This window comes from Equus asinus, chromosome 2, assembly GCF_041296235.1.
Source record: "Equus asinus isolate D_3611 breed Donkey chromosome 2, EquAss-T2T_v2, whole genome shotgun sequence".
Classification (NCBI taxonomy): domain Eukaryota; kingdom Metazoa; phylum Chordata; class Mammalia; order Perissodactyla; family Equidae; genus Equus; species Equus asinus.
The window spans coordinates 11,400,217-11,422,384 of record NC_091791.1 but is presented as its reverse complement, the minus strand read 5'-3'; the positions used below and the strand labels follow the sequence as shown (position 1 = coordinate 11,422,384).

General features: G+C 46.0%; 1 protein-coding gene across 20 annotated transcripts in view; it reads right to left on the bottom strand.

Annotated features, from left to right (window-relative positions):
* FGFR2 (fibroblast growth factor receptor 2) overlaps window positions 1–22,168 on the bottom strand; it is a 103,361-nt gene that overhangs the window by 4,747 nt on the left and 76,446 nt on the right. For all 20 annotated transcript variants that reach the window (XM_014865975.3, XM_070482039.1, XM_070482036.1 and 17 more), the window contains 8 exons: window positions 20,599–20,750; window positions 17,588–17,709; window positions 15,171–15,281; window positions 13,533–13,723; window positions 4,287–4,409; window positions 3,644–3,714; window positions 1,803–1,940; window positions 136–241 (listed from right to left, as the gene is read on the bottom strand). In XM_014865975.3, the coding sequence (XP_014721461.1) occupies window positions 136–241; window positions 1,803–1,940; window positions 3,644–3,714; window positions 4,287–4,409; window positions 13,533–13,723; window positions 15,171–15,281; window positions 17,588–17,709; window positions 20,599–20,750 (1,014 nt within the window). The remainder of the gene's footprint in view (window positions 1–135; window positions 242–1,802; window positions 1,941–3,643; window positions 3,715–4,286; window positions 4,410–13,532; window positions 13,724–15,170; window positions 15,282–17,587; window positions 17,710–20,598; window positions 20,751–22,168) is intronic.

The following is a 22,168-nucleotide window of genomic DNA, read 5'->3' as shown; positions in this document are numbered from 1 at the left end:
CACATAGTTTAACTCTGTCTGACCCCTGTGGAAAAACGATAAACTAGACCACAGACTCCAGCAGGGGAGGCTGCATTTACAAAGCCGCACTGGTCTCCCGAGCAAGGACCACGAGCTCCGGGAAGGAGGTCTTACCTCATTGGTCGTGAGAGTGAGAATTCGGTCCAAGTCTTCCACCAACTGCTTGAACGTCGGCCTCTGGGAGGGCACTGCGTGCCAACAGTCCCTCATCATCATGTACCTGGAAGAAATGGATTCCCCCGGTGAGTAAGCCAGTTTTAACAGGCAATGTGGAGATACATCCTAAATTACAAAAACGTATTAGAACTTTCCAAGCAACTAAATTAGGAGGTGGTTACTCACTTTCCCAAAAGATTCACTGCTTGGCTCCTCTGAAGGGCACTTTAATTTACAAATCACTTTGCGCAAAATGTCTTAGGAAGGTATCTATGCCACCAGGAAAGACACTTCTTTATGCTTTCCCTGATGACTTCTGGGAGCCCCTCAGCAGCGTCATTATCAAGTGGTATCACACTTTATGGCACTTTTGGATGCTGCACAAAGAGCCACATACGAGCAGGCAGGTCTCTGGTCTTCCCACACAGCCCAGCCTGGACCAGGGCAGCTCTATTTTTATCTGCCTGACACTTTGGGTTTTGTTTGAATGATTCCAGCGGACAAAGGTTCCTTAGTTTAAAAAAATGAAGTTTGAAAACCACAAGTTTAAGGTAAGGGTTTTATGAATTAATCCTCCATCCCTGGGCAGCACATTAACTTCCTGATTAACTCTTGGATGGGTCCAGGTTCCCAGGCCTTATCTTGACAATGGGTTTCGACAGACCCTCTGTATTAGGAAAAGCAATAGGAATGACAAGGAACACAATAAATGCCTTTATATAATATACTATAAAATGTGGCCATTCATCAGAGGTCCACTGTACACCGAAAAGCACTCATGGGATTACTGCTATATAATCCCCATGAAGTGACACACAATAGACTGTAGTCTCCGGGACAATCACTCTCCTTAGTTAATCCTGGGGGGCTGGGAGGAGAGGCTCCTTTTCAAAGAACTGATTTTACTGCACAAGACGCGTGTCACAAACACAACATAATTCCACTTAAAGTGCGGGGTTGGTTTTTCTAGAAACCAGCTCATGGTTTTATAGGTAGATCTGGTGCTCTAAGGACGGCACCTGGACAAATTTTTAATCTCTGCGCTAAAATATGGGTAAAATATAGGGAACCAGACACTGACTCATTCACTCTGAGGAAATGTGGTTGAGGGCAATCTGTGACAGCAATTATCAATGGTCACAGAAGCTGCGGAAGCACCCACACTGCACTCGGTCTGCTGGAGCCAGGCACAACCAGTGAGGAAAGGCCATGGTGGTGCTTTAATCCTACACTCTGCGAGGGCAGCCCCCCAGCCTTCTAGCCTGCGGGTGAGGGAAGGCCAGAGGTGTCTTCCTGTTACTCCGAGGAGACAACAGCAAGGCACCACACAGTGGTCCAGGAAGACCACCCTGCTTGCTCTGCGACGTCGGAAGCCCTGGGCCGGGCAGCCCGACGTCCTCTGTGAGCCCTGCTCACACCATACACCTCAGAATGATCTCTCTTTTGGACAGTCATGGCTGTCAGTGCAGCTGTCTATCTCAGTTCTGTGATTGAGCCCTGAAAGTTTCAGCAATTCTTCTTAGAGCATGTTTGGAAGATCAGGGGCCTCAGAAAAGCGACAGAAGGCAGAAGCGTCACCGGGGCGGAGGGTCTGCTGCGGTATCAGGAGAGACAACGGCCCTTACAGTTCGTTGGTGCAGTTTGCCGGCTTATCCATCCTGTGTCCTTCCTTAAGCAGCTTAAAAAGTTCCTCCACGGGAATCCCTGGGTAAGGCGAGCCCCCTAAAGTGAAGATCTCCCACATCAACACCCCGAAGGACCAGCTGCAAAGAAGGGAGAAAGCACAGCATCACTAACCCGTCTGAACCACGGAAACCTAAACAGACCCGGTTAAAAAAATAAACGCCCCCTCACTTCTTAGGTTCAAAGACAAATGAGCTGAGCTCTCCTGCAGGTCACCTACATGCCCCTTCCTGCCCCAGGGAGCATCCCCAAATGAGGACAAAGTGGGGATGTCCCGATGGAATTTTCTATCAACCGACAAAAAGGTAAACCATCATCACTCTTTTTCTCTTTTTGGTGGAGATTTGGGTGGTTGCTGTCTCTCCATCACTCTCAAAGTTATTCACCTTAAATACAGTATTAGCAACATGAAGATCTCAACTCCTAAGCTTCAAAGCTCTTTATGTTCCTGTCCAACTCTTCCACTGGCCTACGTGCCTGACCCCAGCGCTGTGAACGACCAGTATGGGCAGGGGACAGAATAAGGCCAGCAAGCTAACTCTGCGAGGTACAGCTGCCCAATGCGGCCAGTGGAGCATCTGAGGGCACAAAAGGTGAGTGACTCACTAAGGTCAAGAAGGGAATCAGCACCAGGCTGGGATCAGTCAGGATGGAGGAATTCTGTGTCCCAGACAGTTTCATACAACTATTATCCCTGACTTTGCAGAGACCCACAGGTGGACTTTCTGAGCCTCGTGCAGGAGACCCACAGTTCTTGGGATAGTCAAGCAGAGGATCCTGCACTGACCTATATCGCTGTGGCTTTCGGAAAACGCCCTTCCTGACTCTATTAGGGCGAGTTTCAGAAATGAAACTGTCCCCACTTTTGTGCAGAGGAAAGGCAGCAGCATGCAGAGGAAGTCTGCTCGCTGCAAAAATGGGACTCATAACGCCTTCCTTCTAGGATTGCTGAAGAGGACCACTGAGAGAGCACGGAATCAATGCCCACCCTAGAAATCCTCCCGCTCATGCAAAGAAAAATAGCTCAACTGATTCCCTTTTTTTTTTTTTTAACTTTTTATTTTGGAATAATTATAGACCCACAGGAACTTGCAAAAACAGTACAGAGAGATCCTCTCTACCTTTTACCCAGCTTCCCACAGTGGTAACATCTTTCAACCAAATTTCTAAATCTAAAATTCTAAAATACCAGTTGAAGCCTGACCCTGAGAGTATTTTTATCTCTTTTATAGAAGTATATCATTATGTAAATATTATATAGTTTTCACTGTATTTCTATAACGTTATCAAGGATGTTAGGACAAGGTCAGAATTTTTTCAACAAACAGAGCGAGCAGCCCCTGCGAGATCCTCTGAGCAGACCATGTCACACTCGCCCTCCCCCACGAGGACAAACCTGGGATGGGGGAAATAGGACAAACCACCCTCTATTAGGGAAAGGTTCAGGATTCCTGTTTTAAGGGAGCAACGAACATGCCAACAGCTTGGCAAAGTAGATAGCAGCTTTGTAGCTGTGTCTCGTGAATAAGTCCAAGAGGGGACTTCCGCTCTGGCAGGAGGAGGTTAGTGGTTCCACCTCCCGTGCGCTTTGAAGCCAGGCAGATTAGTAACAGAGCATTGGTTACCAGCCTACCATAAAATCCGTTCTTTCTAAGGCCGGCTCCTGAACCTTCTATGAATGTGTGAAATGCAGCAGGCACCAAAGAAGGAAGGAAGGGGAAGAACGTACAATATTTTTGCAACTCAACCCGATGGAGAAGCCAGAGACAAGGGAGTTACTTACACATCACTCTGATGGGTGTACACTCTATCAAAAAGGGCTTCTGGAGCCATCCACTTGACCGGAAGTCGCCCCTGCAAGTGTGGAAAAAATGCAAAAACCAATATATTAAAACCAGTTTATTTTAGCAGGCTCAACACGGCTGTGCCCTGGCTTGCTTATTTTATGAGCTGACACAAATGGTTTTCACTGGTCAGTCATTAGAAGAGAAATAAGCCCCAACTGAGACTCTACACAATGGGGGAGCACAGATCTGGGGACATTAATAAAATGCCATTTCCTTGGATTCTCATTATTATCCATCTCCCTAGCACAAAGACACACTCCAACCAACTTCCAGGCAAAAATTAACCCAGAAACTCCCAAGTTCTAATCCTTACTAGGAAAGTTCTGACAAAGAGTTTTATAAAGATCCTAGAGGCTGCTGATTATTCTATATGTAAGACTATTTCACATTTACTAAAAGTATCTTAAACATAGCCTAAATTTGCTTATTGAGAAGTTTGCACAGAACAAGGCAAAAGAACAGGAATGCAAGGCAGAGGAATGAGCCCTCATCAGTCCTTCCAGCTCTAAGCATCTATTGTCTTTCATCTAGAACATTCCACACCACCCCACTCCACCCCTCTTCCTGCCATAGACTTACATTTGTGGTCTTTTTGTAATAGTCTATATTGTTGATATCTCTGGCCAGTCCAAAGTCTGCTATTTTCATCACATTGTTTTCTGTTACCAAAACATTTCTGGCTGCTAAATCTCGATGAATACACTGAAATGGAGAAAGAACACATTTCAAAATGCTTCAAGAATCAAAAGGAAACATACTTCTTATAATGCCATCAGAAAATACATCTTAAGTCGAAAACTGGTACTTCTTTTCTAATTACAAATAAATTAAAAAACCAGAGCTCCAATCATTCCATATTCTTCTTTATTTGCAGTTGACCAACACCACTGGCATCCTTCATACGAGGTCTGTGTTGGATAATCCTAAAATCTTTTATCTCAACACTTGTTCTCCTGCCCTGTACAGCCCAACTTTCAGAAGAGCTGGTTGAACTCCAGCATCACTCCTTCACCTCCTGGTCACTCCTCAAACGCTGTAACCTGTATCTATCCCTCCCTCTCCTAAAGTTCATCAAGAACCTTCTGTCAGACCCAAACGACCTTTCCTAACACCTCAATTTTTCCTCTCTGCAGTTCTGAACACCGTTAATTTCTTGCTCATTTTTGAAAACTGTCCCACCACTGAGTTCTACCGCATCCCTTCTCTTGGCTCACTCTCTCCCTCTCTCCACACCCTCTCAGATTCCTTGACTAGCTCTTCTCTTCCTCTATCCCTCAAAATAGAGGAATTGTCCCATTAATTTCATATATTTCCATTCACCCTCATAGCTTCAATTCTTAGATACATACAAAAGATTTGCAAAGTCCTCTCTCTATGCTGACCTCTCTCCTGGGACCCATGTTCTCATTTTCAACAGGCTATGGGACATTTCCACATTGACATCCCTTTGGCACCTCAAATTCAAGGTCTTTACTTCCCTAATTTTTATCCTCTTGGTCTCTCTCAGGCAGAAGTATACACCAGAATTCTTTACATACTCCTCCCAAGTTCTGTTGATTTCAACCCCCAAAAACCCCCTCCAACTGTCCACGCTGCTCTGTTCCCACTGCTAACTGCTTAGTCCAGGATGTCATCACTGTCCCCACCCAGCCAGTCCTGCAGACGGCCACACTCCCTGCCTAACAGGTCTCCAGGCTTCCAGACTCAGCCCCACTTTGTCTTCTACACTTCCCACGAACTGTGTATCTGAGAACCAACCATGTCCTTTCCTGGCTTATATCACAGCCAATGCCTGTCCATCCACAGTCTCAGTCCAGTCCTAGCACGACACCTGGCCCACAGAAGGCTTGCCTCGCCCTGTGTCTGCCACACACACGGGGGCTAGAGGCTCAGATGCCCCCCACAGGACAGCTCATCTGTAGTCCTAACACCAACTCTTTGGTCTCAGAAAGGTCTAGTTATTATCACTTCTGTCTTTCCTTTTCACAAAGGATATGCTTTTGTAAGCCAGTCTAAGTATTTTCGTTGCATTTTAATATACCAAGATTTTATCATGCTACATGGTAATTAGTGTCCCAAATCATCACCCCCTATTTTTGAAAGAGGTAAGGTATAAAGAAGCAAACAAACATCCCTAGGCACACACTGGTACACAGGTTCCTGGCAAAGGTCACTATCACATGAAGGAGAGAGTCCTAGGCATCCATCGACAAGGAGACGCGTGGCTGATTTCAGAGAGGCCCTCCACAAAATGAGAGGGGAGCCAAACGCTCGCAGAAGAAGAAGTTAGTAATTTTTTTCCTGCCCACCCCCCAACTATTCCTTGTTTTCCTATGCTCCTGCGGCCCCCTGGATGGGCCAAGAACAGAAGTGGGAAAGCAGGAAAGCCCCACAGCAGGCCTGTGCCTGGCCAAACTGGAAGCAGGAAATTCGAGAGCTCCCAGAAACCGCCCAGGGACCGGTCGGGGCGGGAGCCTCGTTCCCCGGTTTTGGAGGCCTTTTCAAATTGAACTTCCAAGCCCCGGGCCAAACTCTTCGGCGGTGTGTGCTCTCTGCTGACGCGAGCTCTGTGTCTGGCAAGCCGTGTGGTCAGAAGAATCTGGCTTCTCACGCGCTGTGCTCCGACCACACATCAGGGCTCAGCTCGGACAGATACACAACAGCCACCTCCACCACCTTCTCAGCGAAAGCCAGACTCTAGCACCCCCATCCCACATCCCAGGGTGCCAGGAAAGACCGAAGCGCACCCTCTGGGCTGAACAAGAAGTGACTTGGAACCAACACCCAAGAAAAAGAAAATAATTAAAGTCAAGCCAAATTCCCATCATCAGCAGAAATCTGAGTTCTTCTCCAGCACAGACGGCTGGCCATTTGATATTATAGTCCTGGACTGTTCGGTATGGCATTTCTTTATAGCTGAAGGGCAATGGGTCACCAAGGGAAGAAAGACTAACACCCCTATGACCCAGACAGTGTGCAGGGGGCCTGTGCACAGCTGATCGCATTAAATTCCCATGGTAACCTATGAGATGGGTATTATTGTACCCATTTTACAGATGAGGGAGCTGGGGCTTGCTTTAAAAAAACCAAAAACACCAGCTCAGGTTTAACACCCTGGAGGTTTAACTGATAAAAAGAAAAATGAGTGTACTTTGAACCAAAAATAGCAAGGCTTTAAAAACTTGTATAAGGCTCAAATACCCCAATATCTAATTGTATCACTGTATACACCAGGGCGTTTACTTGTCTGCCCCACGCACACACAGGTGCAAGCTGCTGAGGACAGGGTCTGTGTGTTCATCTCTACATTCCCAGCACGGAGTACAGCCCGACCCAGCAAATGTTTATTGAGCTGAAATCATAATCACATGCCATCAGCAAGGAGCTAGAGATGTCACTCGACAGCTCCTTTAGTGGGTCTCTAACAAGCTCATCACTACCCACTGAGGGAGTGGGTGGGGGAGGCCAGGATCTGATCCTTTCCCCACTTTATTCTCCACCCTCAGGAACAAGCCCTCCATTTTTGGAAGCAGATTCCTCCCAAGGGGACCATTCTTAAGATCTTCATCTACCACTTCAAACTTGTTTTAGGTCCTTAATTGCAGGTGGCTGTCAGCTGGGGTAATGGAGCCCTGCAATGACCAAAGGAAACACACTGAGACTGCCCCATCCTGCCTCAGAGACACAGGGCATCTCAGCGGTCCTCCCCTTAGTCCAGGGAGAGGAGGGATTACCTGAGAGCAGGAGACGCTGGGAGTGGGATGAGTGGATAGAAAACCAAAAGGCCACCTCTTGGACCAGCCACTTCACTGTGTAGACCTCTAAGTCCCCACCTCGGAAACGAGGACGGTGACTCAGACACATCTGGGCTCAAAGCTTTCCTGGCACTTCCTAACAGTCCTCAGCATCCTTATCCATGAGACAGGGATATAATCACACCTATTTCAGAGTTGTGCTGAGGTTACGGACAATACTGTATGTAAAATGCTTGCCCCGTGCCTGGCAGACCTTAAGCTCTCAAAAAGTGGTAGTGATTAGTAATAACGAAAACCGTCATCACAACTATTAATAAAAGTATTTTCAGTCTGTCATTCTAAAACGTATTCATTTGCCCTGTTTCGCAAAGTTCATCTGATTCTTAGTTCTTTCTCCACCATGTGGAGCAGCTCCAAGACAGGTAGGCTCTCAGTGCCCTCAGGGCTGGGGCACACTGAGGGGACCACCACTGGCTCCAGGAGCCAGATCCACCGCCCTCTCTTGTCTCCTCATTCTGAGCAGAATGACACACAGCCGAGCACTCCCGTCTTCCCGAAGCTCCTCCGTGAACCGCATCCTGGGTTTCCTCCTGTCTCTCTGAGTGTGTGTCAGCCTCTACTGCCATTTCCTGCGCTTTTGGCCAATCTCCAGATGTGAGAGTTTTCTTGGGGTTTGACTGCCTGCTTCTACTTCCCCTCTTCTCTGCCTACTCCCCCACCATGTCCTCATCCATGGCTTGAAATTACACCTTCCTTTGCAGGCGCCCAGGGTGTAGCCCAGCTCTCAGAGCTGAGCTGCAGCCTGCAGCTTCCTGGTCCACGCCTGCCCCTGAATGACTCTCAGACATATTCAAAGTGCCCCTTGATTTTCCACCAAAATCTGTTCCCTTCATCTTCTCCCCCAACCTCCTCCCAAAGTCTTCCTCATTCTGGTAAACCGCATCATCAGCCAACTTCTCAAGCTGGAAATCCTTGATCCTTCTTTCTCTTCCTCCCATATCTAATCAATCCATTAACTATCCAGACAGCAAAATATATCCAAGATCAATCTACCTCTCGAGTCTCTCTGCAGCCAATAACTCTGGCCCAAACCACCACTGCCCTTCACAGGGCTCAGCGCTTCCAACCCATCGTGTGATCGGCTGCAAGAGCAATCCCTATAGCACAAACCAGATCACCTGACTCCCCTCCGTGGCTTCCCAACACGCCGAGGGTGTGGTCCAGAGTCCTTGCTGGGCCTGCAGGGCCCTGAAGAAGCAGGGCCCTGAAGAAGCAGGGCTTGCCTGTCTCCGGCCACATCTCACTCTCTCCTCTCCACACGCCGTTTCCCTCCCTAGAATCTCTGCACAGCTGGTCCCTGTGCCCACCTGCCACCTCCCCTCCCTAAGCGCCCCAATCACCACTGCTCCTGACCCATACTATTTCCTCCACAGCATGCTTCTCAGCTTCTCACATACTTATTTTTATTTCCACATTTACTGTTGATCTCTTCTGCTGTCATCCATGGTTCCTGCTCCAAGAGGTCAAAGACTACGTCCATCCCGGCCACCTCAACTTAGGGCAGGGGCATTGGAATAAGGAATGCTCAGGAATCTTCATTAAAGGATTAATAAAATGACCAGGCCAGCCTCCTACCACTTTGGTATTAGTAGCAGCAACCTGCCGAGTCCAAAAGATGCTTCCCCCTCTCTCACAGAGGGAGGGGAGAGCGACCGAGACCAGAGGGTCACAACAGGTGGCCTGCAGACAGGCCGCACTCTGCAGTGTTTTATTTAAGAACATTTCAGTTACAGGAAAGGTGAAATAGGACAATGGATGTCCCTATCTGCCAGATTCACAGGTTATGCTTATTTGCTCTTTTCTCCACACCTAACCTCCCCATAAAGACGAATGTGTGCACATACTGTCCATGGCCAAATCATTTAAGAGTGAGTTGCAGACCTCAGTGACACTTCACATCTAAATACTTGAGCACATACTGCCTACCTTAACACAATACCGCTATCATCACTCCCCAAATTTAACACTGATACAGTCATATTATCTAATACACACATACCTCATTTTATTGTGCTTTTTTTTCTTTAAACAGACTGACAGTTTGTGGCAATCCTGTATTGAGCAAGTCTACTGGCACTATTTTTCCAACAGCATTTCAAACTTTTTCATTATTATTATGTATGTTATGGTGACTTGTGATAAGCAATCTTTGATGTTACTATTATCGTTGTTATGGGGCACCAAGAACCGTGCCCTTATAAGACAGCGAACTCAATCTCTAAGTGTTCTGTGTTCTGACTGCTCCTCCATCTCTCTCCCTCCGCTTGGCCTCCCCTCTTCCCTGAGACACAACAGTATTGAAATTAGGCCAATTAATAACCCCACAGTGGTTTCTAAGTATTCAAGCGAAAGCAAGAGTCACATGGCTCTCACTTTAAATCAAAAGCTAGAAACGACTAAGCTTAGTGAGGAAGGCACGTCAAAAGCCAAGACAGGCCAAAAGCTAGGCCTCTCGTGCCAAACAATTAGTCAAGTTGTGACTGCAAAGGAAAAGTTCTTGAAGGAAATTAAAAGTGCTACTCCACTGAACACACGAATGATAAGACAGTGAAACAGCCTTACTGCTGACATGGAGAAAGTTTTATTTAGGGTCTGGATAGAAATCAAACCAGCCACAACGTTCCCTGAAGCCAAAGCCTAATCCAGAGCAAGGCCCTAACTCTCTTCAATTCTATGAAGGCTGAGAGAGGGGAGGAGGCTGCAGAAGAGAAGTGTGATGCTAGAAGAGGTTGGCTCATGAGGTGTAAGGAAAGAAGCCGTCTCCATAACATAAAAGAGCAAAGTGAAGCAGCAGGTGCTGATGCAGAAGCTGCGGCAAGTTCTCCAGAAGAGCCAGCTAAGATAACTCATGAAGGCAGCTACACCAAACAACAGATTTTCAGTATAGAGGAAGCAGCCTTCTTTTGGGAGAAGCAGCCATCTAGGACTTTCCCAGCTAGAGAGGAGAAGTCAATGCCCGGGTCCAAAGCTTCAAAGGACGGGCTGACTCTCTTGTTAGGGGCTAACGTAGCTGGTGACTTTAAATTGAAGCCACTTCTCATTGAGCATTCCGAAAATCCCAGGGCCCTTAAGAATGATGCTAAATCTACTCTGCCTGTGCTCTGTAAAGGGAACAACAAAGCCTGGATGACAGCACATCTGTCTACAACATGGTTTACTAAACATTTTAAGCCCACTGTTGAGACCTAGTGCTCAGAAAAAAAGATTCCTTTCAAAATATTACACTTATTGACAATGCACCTGGTCACTCAAAAGATCTGATGGAGATGTACGATGAGATTAATGTTGTTTTCATGCCTGCTAACACAACCACCATTCTGCGGTCCATGGATCAAGGAGTAATTTGTACTTTCAAGTCCTATTATGTAAGAAAGACATTTCAGAAGGCTATAGCTGCCATAGATAGTGATTCCTCTGATGGATCTGGGCAAAGTCAATTGAAAACCTTCTGGAAAGGACAAGAACATTCGTAGTTCATGGAAACAGGCCAAAATACCAACACTGACGGGCATTTGGAAGAAGCTGATTCCAACCCTCATGGATGACTTTGAGGGTTCAAGACTTCAGTGGAGGAAGTAACTGGAGATGTGGTAGAAACAGCAAGAGAACTAGCATTAGAAGTGGAGCCGAAGATGTGACTGAGCCGCTGCCATCTCATCATCAAACTTAGATGAGGAGTTGCTTCTTACGGAGGAGCAAAGAAAGGGGTTTCTTGAGATAGAATCTACTTTTGGTGAAGATGCTGTGAAAATTACTGAAATGACAACAAAGAATTTAGAATATTACATAAACTTAGTTGATAAAGCAGTGGCAGGGTTTGAGGAGCTTAACTCCAATTTTGAAAGAAATTCCATTGGGGATACAATGTGATCAAACAGCATCGCTACAGAAAAATGGTTCATGAAAGGAAGAGTCAACTCATGTGGCAAATTTCATTGTTGTCTTAGTTCAAGAAATTGCCACAGCCACCCCAATCTTCAGCAGCCGCCACCCTGATCAGTGAGCAGCCATCAACATCGAGGCGAGATCCTCCACCAGCAAAAAGGTTATGACTTGCTGAAGGCTCAGATGACGGTTAGCATTTTTTAGCCATAAAGTACTTTTTAATTAAGGTATGTACATTTTTTTAGACATAATGCTATCGCACTTAATAGACTACAGTATAGCGTAAACATAACTTTTTTTTTTTTTTAATTTTCTTTTGAGTGTTTTTTTTTTTTTTTAATTTTTATTTTTTCCTTTTTCTCCCCAAAGCCCCCCGGTACATAGTTGTATATTCTTCGTTGTGGGTCCTTCTAGTTGTGGTATGTGGGACACCGCCTCAGCGTGGTTTGATGAGCAGTGTCATGTCCGTACCCAGGATTCGAACCAACGAAACACTGGGCCGCCGGCAGCGGAGCGCGCGGACTAAACCACTCGGCCACGGGGCCAGCCCCCGTAAACATAACTTTTACACACACCGGGAAACAAAAAACTTCGTGTGACTTGCTTTATTGCAGTATTTGCTTTATTGTGGTGGTCCGGATCTGAACCCGCAATATCCCCGAGATGTGTCTGTTGAATATGTGTCCATATTCAAACTTCAATTGTTCATAGATGTCCTTTATGGAAGCCGTCCCCCCACCTCCCAGCCCAAGCAGGACGCAGTCCAGGATCACACATGCACGTTTCATTGCCATATCTCTTAAGCCTCCTTTAATCTGGAACTGTCTTGCCAGCATTTTTGTCTCTCATGACGTTGACATTCTGAAGCAATGTCTTGTCAAATGTCCCACATTCTGGATCTGATTGTTTCCTCGTGCCAAACACTTTTCAATTGGCAAACCCCCCTGTGTGCGTGCACATGCCCATCACCGCAGAACTCTAAACTGTGTTTTAGTTTCCTAAAATCTATACCCTTTTTTTTGCAAAGGTTTGCAGGGAAATTTTGGAGGAAAAATATCTGAAAAAGGCTTAAACTCTGGACTCTCTTGAAAATGAAAAACAAAAGAAAACAAAAACAGAACATGTGGTCACTCTGGTCACGTTCCTATGTGGGTGACCACAGACAACAGGGGCTGAGGCGTAACCACGCCCCCTTGTCCCCACCCCCACATCCCTACACACTGTGTGATGTGGCAGGGGCTGCCTCACTCATCGAGGCACTGGCATGGTCACAACCCAGCCCAGGCCCACAGGTGACAGAGGGTCCACACGCACCGGAGGCACTCACTTCTTTGGGGACCTGAGGAATTCCTGGTGCTCCATCAAGGTAGAAATCAAGCTCCACCACAGGTAGAAACAGACCACACCTCCACCCGAGGAGGTAGGTCGACATCTCCCCCTCCCCGAGTGTGGGCTAAGGAAAGGTGTCCTGGGTCATCCAAAAAGCCCCAGAGGACATCTGGGCACCTGTCTAACTGCTTTCAGAATAACTCAGATGCTTAAAGTTCCATTGCACGTGGCATGCTTGGAATGCAGGTGCTTCACCTCAGGGGCCCTGGCCAACTTGTAACCGCAGTGGGTCACCCCGCCAAAGGAGACAAAATAAACTCAGATAACACCCAGGACTCCATGTTACTAAAATATCCTTTTGCCTGATCTTTAGACTATTTGAAGCCATTTCAAACTCAAAATGTAAACACAACACTCAAAGTCTATGTCCAAAAATTCAATAACCACGAAACGAAGAAAGCCAAAAAATCACCAAAATTAAAGGCAGCGCCCCCTTAACGACCTGCTAAGCTCTTCTCTACCTGGAGAACTGAAACCCAGGAGGGTCACACCCAGCCCTGTCTCAGCAAAGAGGTATCTTTTCTGCTCTCTGCAGTGTCACTGTAGGTTTATGAGGCCACTTTGGCTTTTAAAGAGTTCGTTAAACCCTAATGTGAAGAATGCAGTAAATATTTTCCAAGTTGTCAAAGACACGCAAGGACTTGATTTAGCAAATGAGCATGTCCAAACTGCCTCTTGTCTCCAAAGCCATTTTTAACTGGAAGCCACCCAACCGAGGAGAATGTGAAGGACTCACTTTTTGGGAAGCCAGGTACTCCATGCCTCTGGCCAGCTGGTAGGTGCATGACACCAAGTCTTTGAAAGTCATCTGCTCCTCGGGAACGCGGTTAATGTCATAGGAGTACTCCATCCCAGGCGGCCTCCGGGCTCGGAGGTATTCACGGAGGTTACCCTTCGAGGCATACTCAACTATGACGTAGAGTGGTCCTGTGGATGGAGAAGACAAGCTCACTAAGGCAGCAAACCCAGGATCTGCCTTCAGCCAGTTCAACAAAGAAGTGTTAGTTATTACAACCTAGTATTTTTCCTGTTATTTAAACATACAGAAAATCATACACAAAAATAAAACACCTACATTCTAATCTCCTCAAATGATAACCAACACTTGGTCAAGATAGTCTCAAAAGTCTAAGAAATAGAACAGAGACACAGGGAGCATCCTTCCCGTCACTCCCATTCTCTCACCCCTGGCCTCGTGGAAAGCAATGACTATCAGAAATTTGCTCCTTCCAGTTCATTTTAACTATTTTACCAAAACATACGTATCAATAAACAATATATTATTTTTAGTCACATAAACAAATAATAAAGATATAGCCCTGAATTATTTTTCCCCTACATATTATCCTTGTGGAAGCCAGTCAGACTGATAAAAATAAATCTAGATCATTCATTTTTAACAGCTACCTATATTCTATCATACAAATACACCACAGTTTATTGATCTAGCCCGTATACTCATGGGCATTTATGTTGCTTCCAGGTTTGAGTCAAAACAGTGTGCAATGAACATTCCTGCGCACGTCTCCTTAGCCACACATGCAACCACTTCTCTGTGGTGTAGGCTAGGGGCTGGAGAAGCACAGCCCTCGGGCCAAGTCCTGCCCTCTGCCTGTCTTTGTCATTAGTTTCACTGGCACACGGCCAGGTCCGTATTGTCTGTGGCTACTTTCTCACTATGACAGCAGAGATGCATGGTTACCACCAAGACCATAAGGCCCACAAAACCGAAAACATTCACCATCACCCTTGACAGAAAAAAGGCTCCAGACTGCTGGTATAGACCTAAAAGAGAAATTGCTGAGGCAGAAATATAGGCATTTTCAAGTTTATTAATTATCGTCAAGCTGATTCCCAAAGGGCCAGTGAGCTCTTCAGTGAGAGAACCCAGGGGTCTCTCTCCCCTAAGGAAGATAAGGTGTCCCTTCGTACCACTTTCTCCTTTTTTAAGCTACTCTCAGGAGCCCAGCCACGTGCTGTCCACAGCAGGACACGGCTTCCTCAACCTCTATTTTGTCAACCAAAACATAGTACCCTATTTTGAGAAATCTCTCTTAACACTTATAAAACAAAAACATAAGGAGACTGGCTTTTCCAGACACCCTCCAGGCTATGACCTAAAACCAGCGGGACTCTAACAGACCCTCATCCAAAGTCACCCAGTGCTCACTTTGGCCCAGTCCCCTAGGTATAGTTACAAAGTACCTTTTGTGTTCATGGCCGGGAACATCCTCCTAAGGGAATTTTAAAGAGAACTTTCAACACGCACTTCAGGCGCCCTAGGAGCAAGATCCGAAAGTCCCACCATCTCTAAAATGCTGCTAACGTTGAGCCATGGATTATTTGAATGAAAGCATTTTTCTCTCCTACTCACCATCCTGAGTACAGGCTCCAAGGAGATTTATGATGTTTTTGTGTTTTCCAATCATTTTCATCATCTCCATCTCTGACACCAGATCAGAAAGGTCCTTCTCCGTGGCATCATCTACGAGCATTAGGTAAATTAAAAATCAGTTCGTTTCCTCTAACCCATCAGCTGTCACTGTTAGTTGCTGAAAACTTCGTTGAAACAGCATGAAATTGAATTTTAGAACCAGAAAAGACTTCCCAAATCATCTCCCTCATTTTATTGGTGACGGGGCAAAGGCCCAGACGGAATTGCCCTGGTCCGTGTCAAACAGCTAATTTGGGGTCAACAGGGTCAACAGTCAGGACTAGAACATAGGCCTCTGATGCTAAGCCCACTTCTTTTCCAGCAAATCTCACCAACGTGGGGGTATTATGAAATTATTCCATCCTCTGGCAGATCTAAGGTGCCTGAGAAAACCACATCAAACTTCATGGCGCCCAAAAGCAATGGTGGGGATATCCGGAGAGGAGGTGGCGGCTGTGGGCATCATATCAGCACAGAATTCTCCAGACCCAGGCCCGCAAACCCCAGCCCTCATAGCCCTTAGAGCATTCCCAGATGGGTTCAGGGGGCACCTGTAACTGTGCACAAAACTGTGTGTGCACATGCATTTTGAGCAGGCAAGGTTCCATGCCTTTTATAGGCTTCTCAAAGTGGGCTGTGATTCTCATCCCAAAAAAATACAAGTTTTATAAACTTCTACTCTAAAATTTCAAGCAAGAATGGCTTTGGTCCTGCAAACATGGGCTCACAGTTAGCTTCTAAAAAGGGGCAAGACTCTTCCCCATGTGCCCTCTTCAAGCTATCTCCATACAGAAAAATCTGGACTTACTAAAAAAATGGAATAAGGGCATGGATACAAGCCATGTTGCAAAAAGCTCTTTAGTTTCACAAAAGGAAGAGCAGTACAATGGACTGGAGTGTAAAGTCTATACTGAGGCACTTGGAGGACCGAGTTCCTACTGTGTGGGAGAGGGGGCACATGAGTGGTCTCACCGCTCAGGGTGTTCTCCCCCAGGCTCTGAGCCCCCTGCTGGCTTTAAAAAGGACACTTCACAAGGGCTCTGGGGCTAATGTCCTTCTCTGTTCTGAGAGGGAAGGCCAGCCTGGGCATAACCACAGAGACAGATCGCGCAGACCTCCCTTTCTGCAATATCCGCAGGCAACCCTGAGCTCATAACCCAAATCAGAAGGTCTACCAAGAGACTCCAAAGTCTGGGCCTTCCTCACATGGCCCAGCACATCTGCCACACAGGAGGGCACACGCGGCAGGCCCAGGCCACGCAGGACATGAGCCAGGTGGCTGTCCCTGTTGGGGGAGCTGAGATGCATGGGGAGAGAGCCCACAGTCCTCCCTGGCATCAAACCTCTAGGTGGGGAGCAGCTCAAAACACCCTAGCTTTCCCTGGGAGTCATTCAGATCAATAGCTAAGAACAATCAACATCTTTTTGACTATTTCCACCCGCGACTTCCCCTCCAGGATGGACATGATGACCGCCCCCACGAGAATGCATGAAATAAAGAAAAAGCGTAACTCCCAGAGCACCTGCAACGTGTCAGGCACCCCACGTCCCAGGAACAGACCACTCTGTTCCGACATGTGGGAAAAACTCAGCTTGGGATGTCCTTTCTCCCATCCCTACAACAGGATTTATAATGTGACCGTTCCCTGTAACTCTTCTCATAAAAGAATACTGCGAGAAAAAGAAGTTAATGGTTAAAAGTTCTTCAAGCTCCCTGGACACAGGCATGAAGCAGGGCTGGAAGGTTAATGCAGAAATAAATGTTCCGACTCCCACAAATGCCACTCAACGTTTATATCTTGGGGTAATTGTTTACATGTTCCAGAAGGTTCTGCCCCAGCGCCAATCCTGGTAGATCCCTTTTAGCTGACTCTCCCAGACCAGTGTCATTTCTGCTTTGTTACTCTTGCAAAGAGAAGGTGCGGCTTCCTCTCCCTACGCCGCCTTGCTCCCTCCAAAATGCCAATTTTCCTTTATTTTTAAATTAAGGTCTGGGTCTGGAATCCACTGCACCAACACTCATCTAAATCAATCAGTGATCTGCGACTTGATACCTTCTAAGCACAGACAAATATAAAGAAAAGGAAGAATCACAGTGACCCACGCGGAGTCGAAGACTAGGTCTAGAAGGCTGCCACTTCCTAACAAAACCAGCTTTTCTTTTTTATAAGTGCACACAGCTCAAGATAAATAGTCTGTCCAAGATGCTGATTTATACTGAAAACTTCTCAACCCCTGGGTCAACTATGTGATCTCTGACCCCCTGCCATGATAGAGTTCACATGCCACAAAAGGAACATTCTTGATAAGACTTTCCACCCTCCCCCCAGCCTGCCGTATCCCCCCTCCCCACTCACCTTTCAACATCTTCACGGCCACAGTGACTGCTTCCTTGGGCTTCTCTTTGTCGATTCCCACTGCTTCAGCCATGACCACTTGCCCAAAGCAACCTTCCCCCAGGGGTTTGCCCAGCGTCAGCCTAAATGTGTAAATAGGGGATTAGCACACGGCATCTGGTGAAGGGGTGTAGCGAGGGAAATTCCAGAACTAAATATAAAAATCTTTCAGCGGCTTGCATAAGCATGGAGCATTTATCATATGGAACTAATGAGACTCGGGGCACACACGCGCTTGAGTATTTTCTTAGTGACGTCTTAGAGAATGTCAATTACTGGTGGAACAGCTATTAAATTTCACATTTGTATTCTCGATTTATTTTCTTTATGGAAGGTATCCTTGCTGGTGAGGTGGTGGGCTTTCCTAAGTGCTAACAACGAGGGGCTTTTGATCTTGAGCCAATCGAATATTCGTAATTGAGAATGTCTCAAAGAAAACATTAAAGCTGTTCTTATTTTTGTCTTTAAAAACCACTGCTATTCAAATACCAATGGATTTTATGGTCACATTCCTGACCAAGTTACATGATATAAACTGTAAACACATTTCAAGAAATCTCTAATTTTTGAGTAAAGGAAAAAGAAAATTCTAGAAATTGCGGGGAATTTTTTTGACATAACAGTTTAGAAATCCTTATAACTATCCAGAATTAATAATGAAGAAACTCCAGAGTGAACATAAATTAAATTTCTAAACCTAGAAGCTCTAAGTGCATTATATGAATAGTCACATATTGTCCTTGAGCATTCCAGAAACCAACAGAATGGAGAAGTCTTTGGGATACTTATGAATGTGTTTTTTTTACTTAAGCATAATACAGCAAAGTATGGAGCTGCCATTAGTAAACAGTATTTATGGTAAGTACACAATGGTGTGCAAAAGCTAAGCAAAGATTGTGGTCAGCGTATGCTATGCTGAGGTCATTCCACTTCTATCCTGAACTAAAATTAAATTTAATATCTTGGCAGAAAATAAACATTTGCATTGGGAAAAAGGTTAATTGATGTCCTATTGCCCCGCTACTACAAGCATAACAATCCTTTCTTTGTATAACTTCTGCCTCCGATCTAATAAACTGCTTCTAAATAGCCTTCATTCACTGGAAATCTGCTCCACCTACGTTTGTGCTAAAAACCCTGTTTTGAAATGCTTAGTACTCAGATTTTCCGCACTCAGGGTACCCCCGGGTGGGAGCTAACAGTTCGGCACAGACAGACTCCCACTGTTGACTGTTGACTGCGGGTGTCACAGGTGGTAAAAACTACGGACTGAACCTGAGAGCTGCAATTTCTTAAAATATGATCACAGCTCCCCCAGTCAGTCCTATATATAGGAACGTGCACTGGAACCCACGTACTTATATAATCAAACCTGGGAGCTGGGAGGGCTCATGAGAAACACCCCCTTTCTCTCTCTACATTCTCCAGGTAAAGAAACCATTCTTTGTGCTTTCCCTCGTGCCTCTCCAGTAAATGTTCAGTAAACAAGTCCTGAATGAATGAATGAACGGCCTTTTAACTATACAAATAAGCTGGAAATTACTTCCATTAACACTCTAAAAGAATGATATCTGTCCAATTATTTGGTTCTAACTTACGACGCATATTAATAGCTCTAAATCGGCCGTTGGAAAACAAAACTGGTTGGAGTTGTGCGAATCAAAATTCCAAGTGCCGTGTAAGCTGTCTCCCCTTCCCAGTAGAGCTCTTCATAGTCAGCCTTTGGAAGCGCTCATCTTTGTATTTCCAAATTTGAGGACAGTTCCTTCTATAGCAACTAAACACTTCTCAACAGAATCTCTGGGAGATACTGCAGATGTCAAGGCAAATAGGCTAGCTGTATATAAGCAAGTCAAGAGTTTATTTCAGTTGATTTGACACAGATGTATAGTCAGGGACTTCTACCCTCCATTACTCTCAAGCTGTTCGGACTCTAATTACTACAAGAGGTTTGCAGAAGTGGGCTGACGGCCCTTCAGTAACCACCATCCTTCAGTTCTGAAGGTGGGTCTGGGGGTTGGTCCCTGCCTAGAAGACGGAGGGCTGGTAGCCCAAGATCCATCCCCCTGTCTATGCCTGGGCACCACTATCTTGCTGAGGCCCATGGTTCAGGGCTCCCAGGTTACCAATACATGAAGGGAAACAAAAGGGAGGGAAACTCACACGAGCCAAGAATTGTGCTCAGTCCTGGGAGGTCTGTACCGTGACTTTCATTTTACAGTAATGAAGTTCAGAGCATCAGGAAACTCACGCAAGGTTTCCCAGCCACCGGCTGGCAAAGCCAGGATTCAAATCCAGCCCAACAGAGACCAAAGTACATGGGCTTGAAGCCAGACCAAGAAATAAATAGCTCCCAGCAACGCCCTCACCAGAGCCCAGGTGGCCACACTTTGACTGGACATCTGATCGGACACCTCTACGTCACCCAATAAGGAAAATATTATGGGCCACACGAAATTCGATGTCAGGACCATATTCAAAGCTTTTCTGCCCAATATTACATGAATAACCATTAAAAACAGCAACACTGAGTGGAGATTCTTAAGGTAATTTATATTCTATCCTAATTTCTCCAAAGAAATGAACCACTCAACAGTCATGTTCTAATAACCAGAAGTAGGAATGTCAGATCTGTTTTTTAAATGGGATAATTCCACTTGTATTCCATTTGACTGGGTTTGAATTGTCTGGGGGTGGGGGGGAAGCTGACGAGGTACCATCTTGTTTGGGGACCACCTATGGCTTAGGAGCTCTGTTTTAAAACAACTATAAAAAGAGAGAGAGAGAGAAAGACAATCAATTCTTTTCTTTTCCAAGAGCTGGTTATTTAGAAATACAATCTCACTCACTCCTATTGACATCATCCAAGCAAGAGCTCTGCAGTTAAGGGTCATAAAAAGAAAATGTCAATCCAATATTCCCATTTAGACCTAAGCCTCCACCCAGGGATGTGCTCAACAGGAAGTACTCACTTATCTCTCGGAAACTCCCATTTGGGATCTTCTGGCAGTTCATACTCGGAGACCCCCGCCAGCATGGGAGTGTCTGCTGTCGAGGAGAGGCGCGTTGTTATCCTCACCAGTGGGGTGTTGGAGTTCATGGAGGAGCTGGACTCGGCAGAAACCTGGATACAAAATGCAAAGACACAGATGTAATCCTGGCTCCACCTGAGAAGACTGGGAGCCGGCCAGAGCCCAGCCAGAGGGTCAACTCTTAAAAAGAAAGAAAGGTGGAGGTGGACCAAACCCATGAATTTAGGACCAAATCCACTGGATGCCAACTCCTCCGTCTTCCAATCTATGCAGTACTAGCTTTCATCTAAATTATATGTTCCTAAAACCAGGTTTTCAAACAACAGTCTCAGACAGTGCCTTATCAAAACGTAAGTCTTCTTTCTGTCCTAATTCCTCAAGACAGTCGCTTGAGGACACGGAGACAGGCTTCATTATTGCCTTTTTGCTGTACCTGTACCAGAGCCCCAGATGATCCATCTTCCTGTGGACCAGCTCAGATCATGTATTAACGCTGTGCTTATGAAATTCCATAAAAACGTATGGACAATCAGCTCTTCAATATTTTTTCTGTCTTTTGAAATGTAAACCAGAATATCCCAAGGAACTTGCTTTAGGATTTGAATGTGAGAGCACCAAGTGCCTTTATTCAAAGGAGCCTGAGACCCAGGCACCTGGGGCCATTCTCTGCTTCTCCCCAGCCCTACTGGAAATTGGCTGATGTCCGGGCCATTCGGTGAAAATTGACTGCCTCTCGTCAACTTCAGCTTCAGAAGCCAGTGGACTGAACATGCGGGACCAAAGAGTCAAATACATCTTTCTTCCTAATCACAGGGGGAGCTCCTCTCCCACCTAGGAGGGCGCAAGGCTTCACCACGTTTCCTCATTTTCCCTTGCCCATTTTAGTCTGCGTCTGATAAAACGGTTATTTCTTAACTATAACGTCTTCTCTTTGCTGGTGTCTGTGAATGAAAACGTGTGCAGAGCGCACTTGAAGGGCACTGCTGAGGATTACTGCTCAGTCACAGGCTGCTGGAACACCACCTTCTTCTAAACCATAAACAAGACTTTGGCCCGAGAGAGTAGGAATATGGGGTTAAACAGGACTCATCGAAGCAGCCCACCCACCACCTCCGTTCTGCCCCCTGCACGACTGCCCAGGTCAACCATACTCCCCGGCTGTGCTTACAAACATCTTTTCAACCAGGGAGGCGAAGACCGAGCGTAGACGAACAAATTTCACGGGGATGAACTTTTACAGTGGGGAGCTTGGATCATTCCCACAGGGAACCAGAGACCTATACTTCCCAGGGGACGTCCTGTTCAATAAGCCTTGATTCTTTCCTTCGTAAATCCAGACTGCCCTCAATGCAGTTTCTGGGAAACCCGAGAAGATGCCCAGGAATAGACTGAGGGGGGAAAAAATCACTTTAGGAATAGGAAGCTGGGAAAAAATCATTTTGGGAATAGGAGGTTGGTTTCTGTATTAAATCAAGAAATAGACAATTTTTAACAGAACTTCTATTATCTT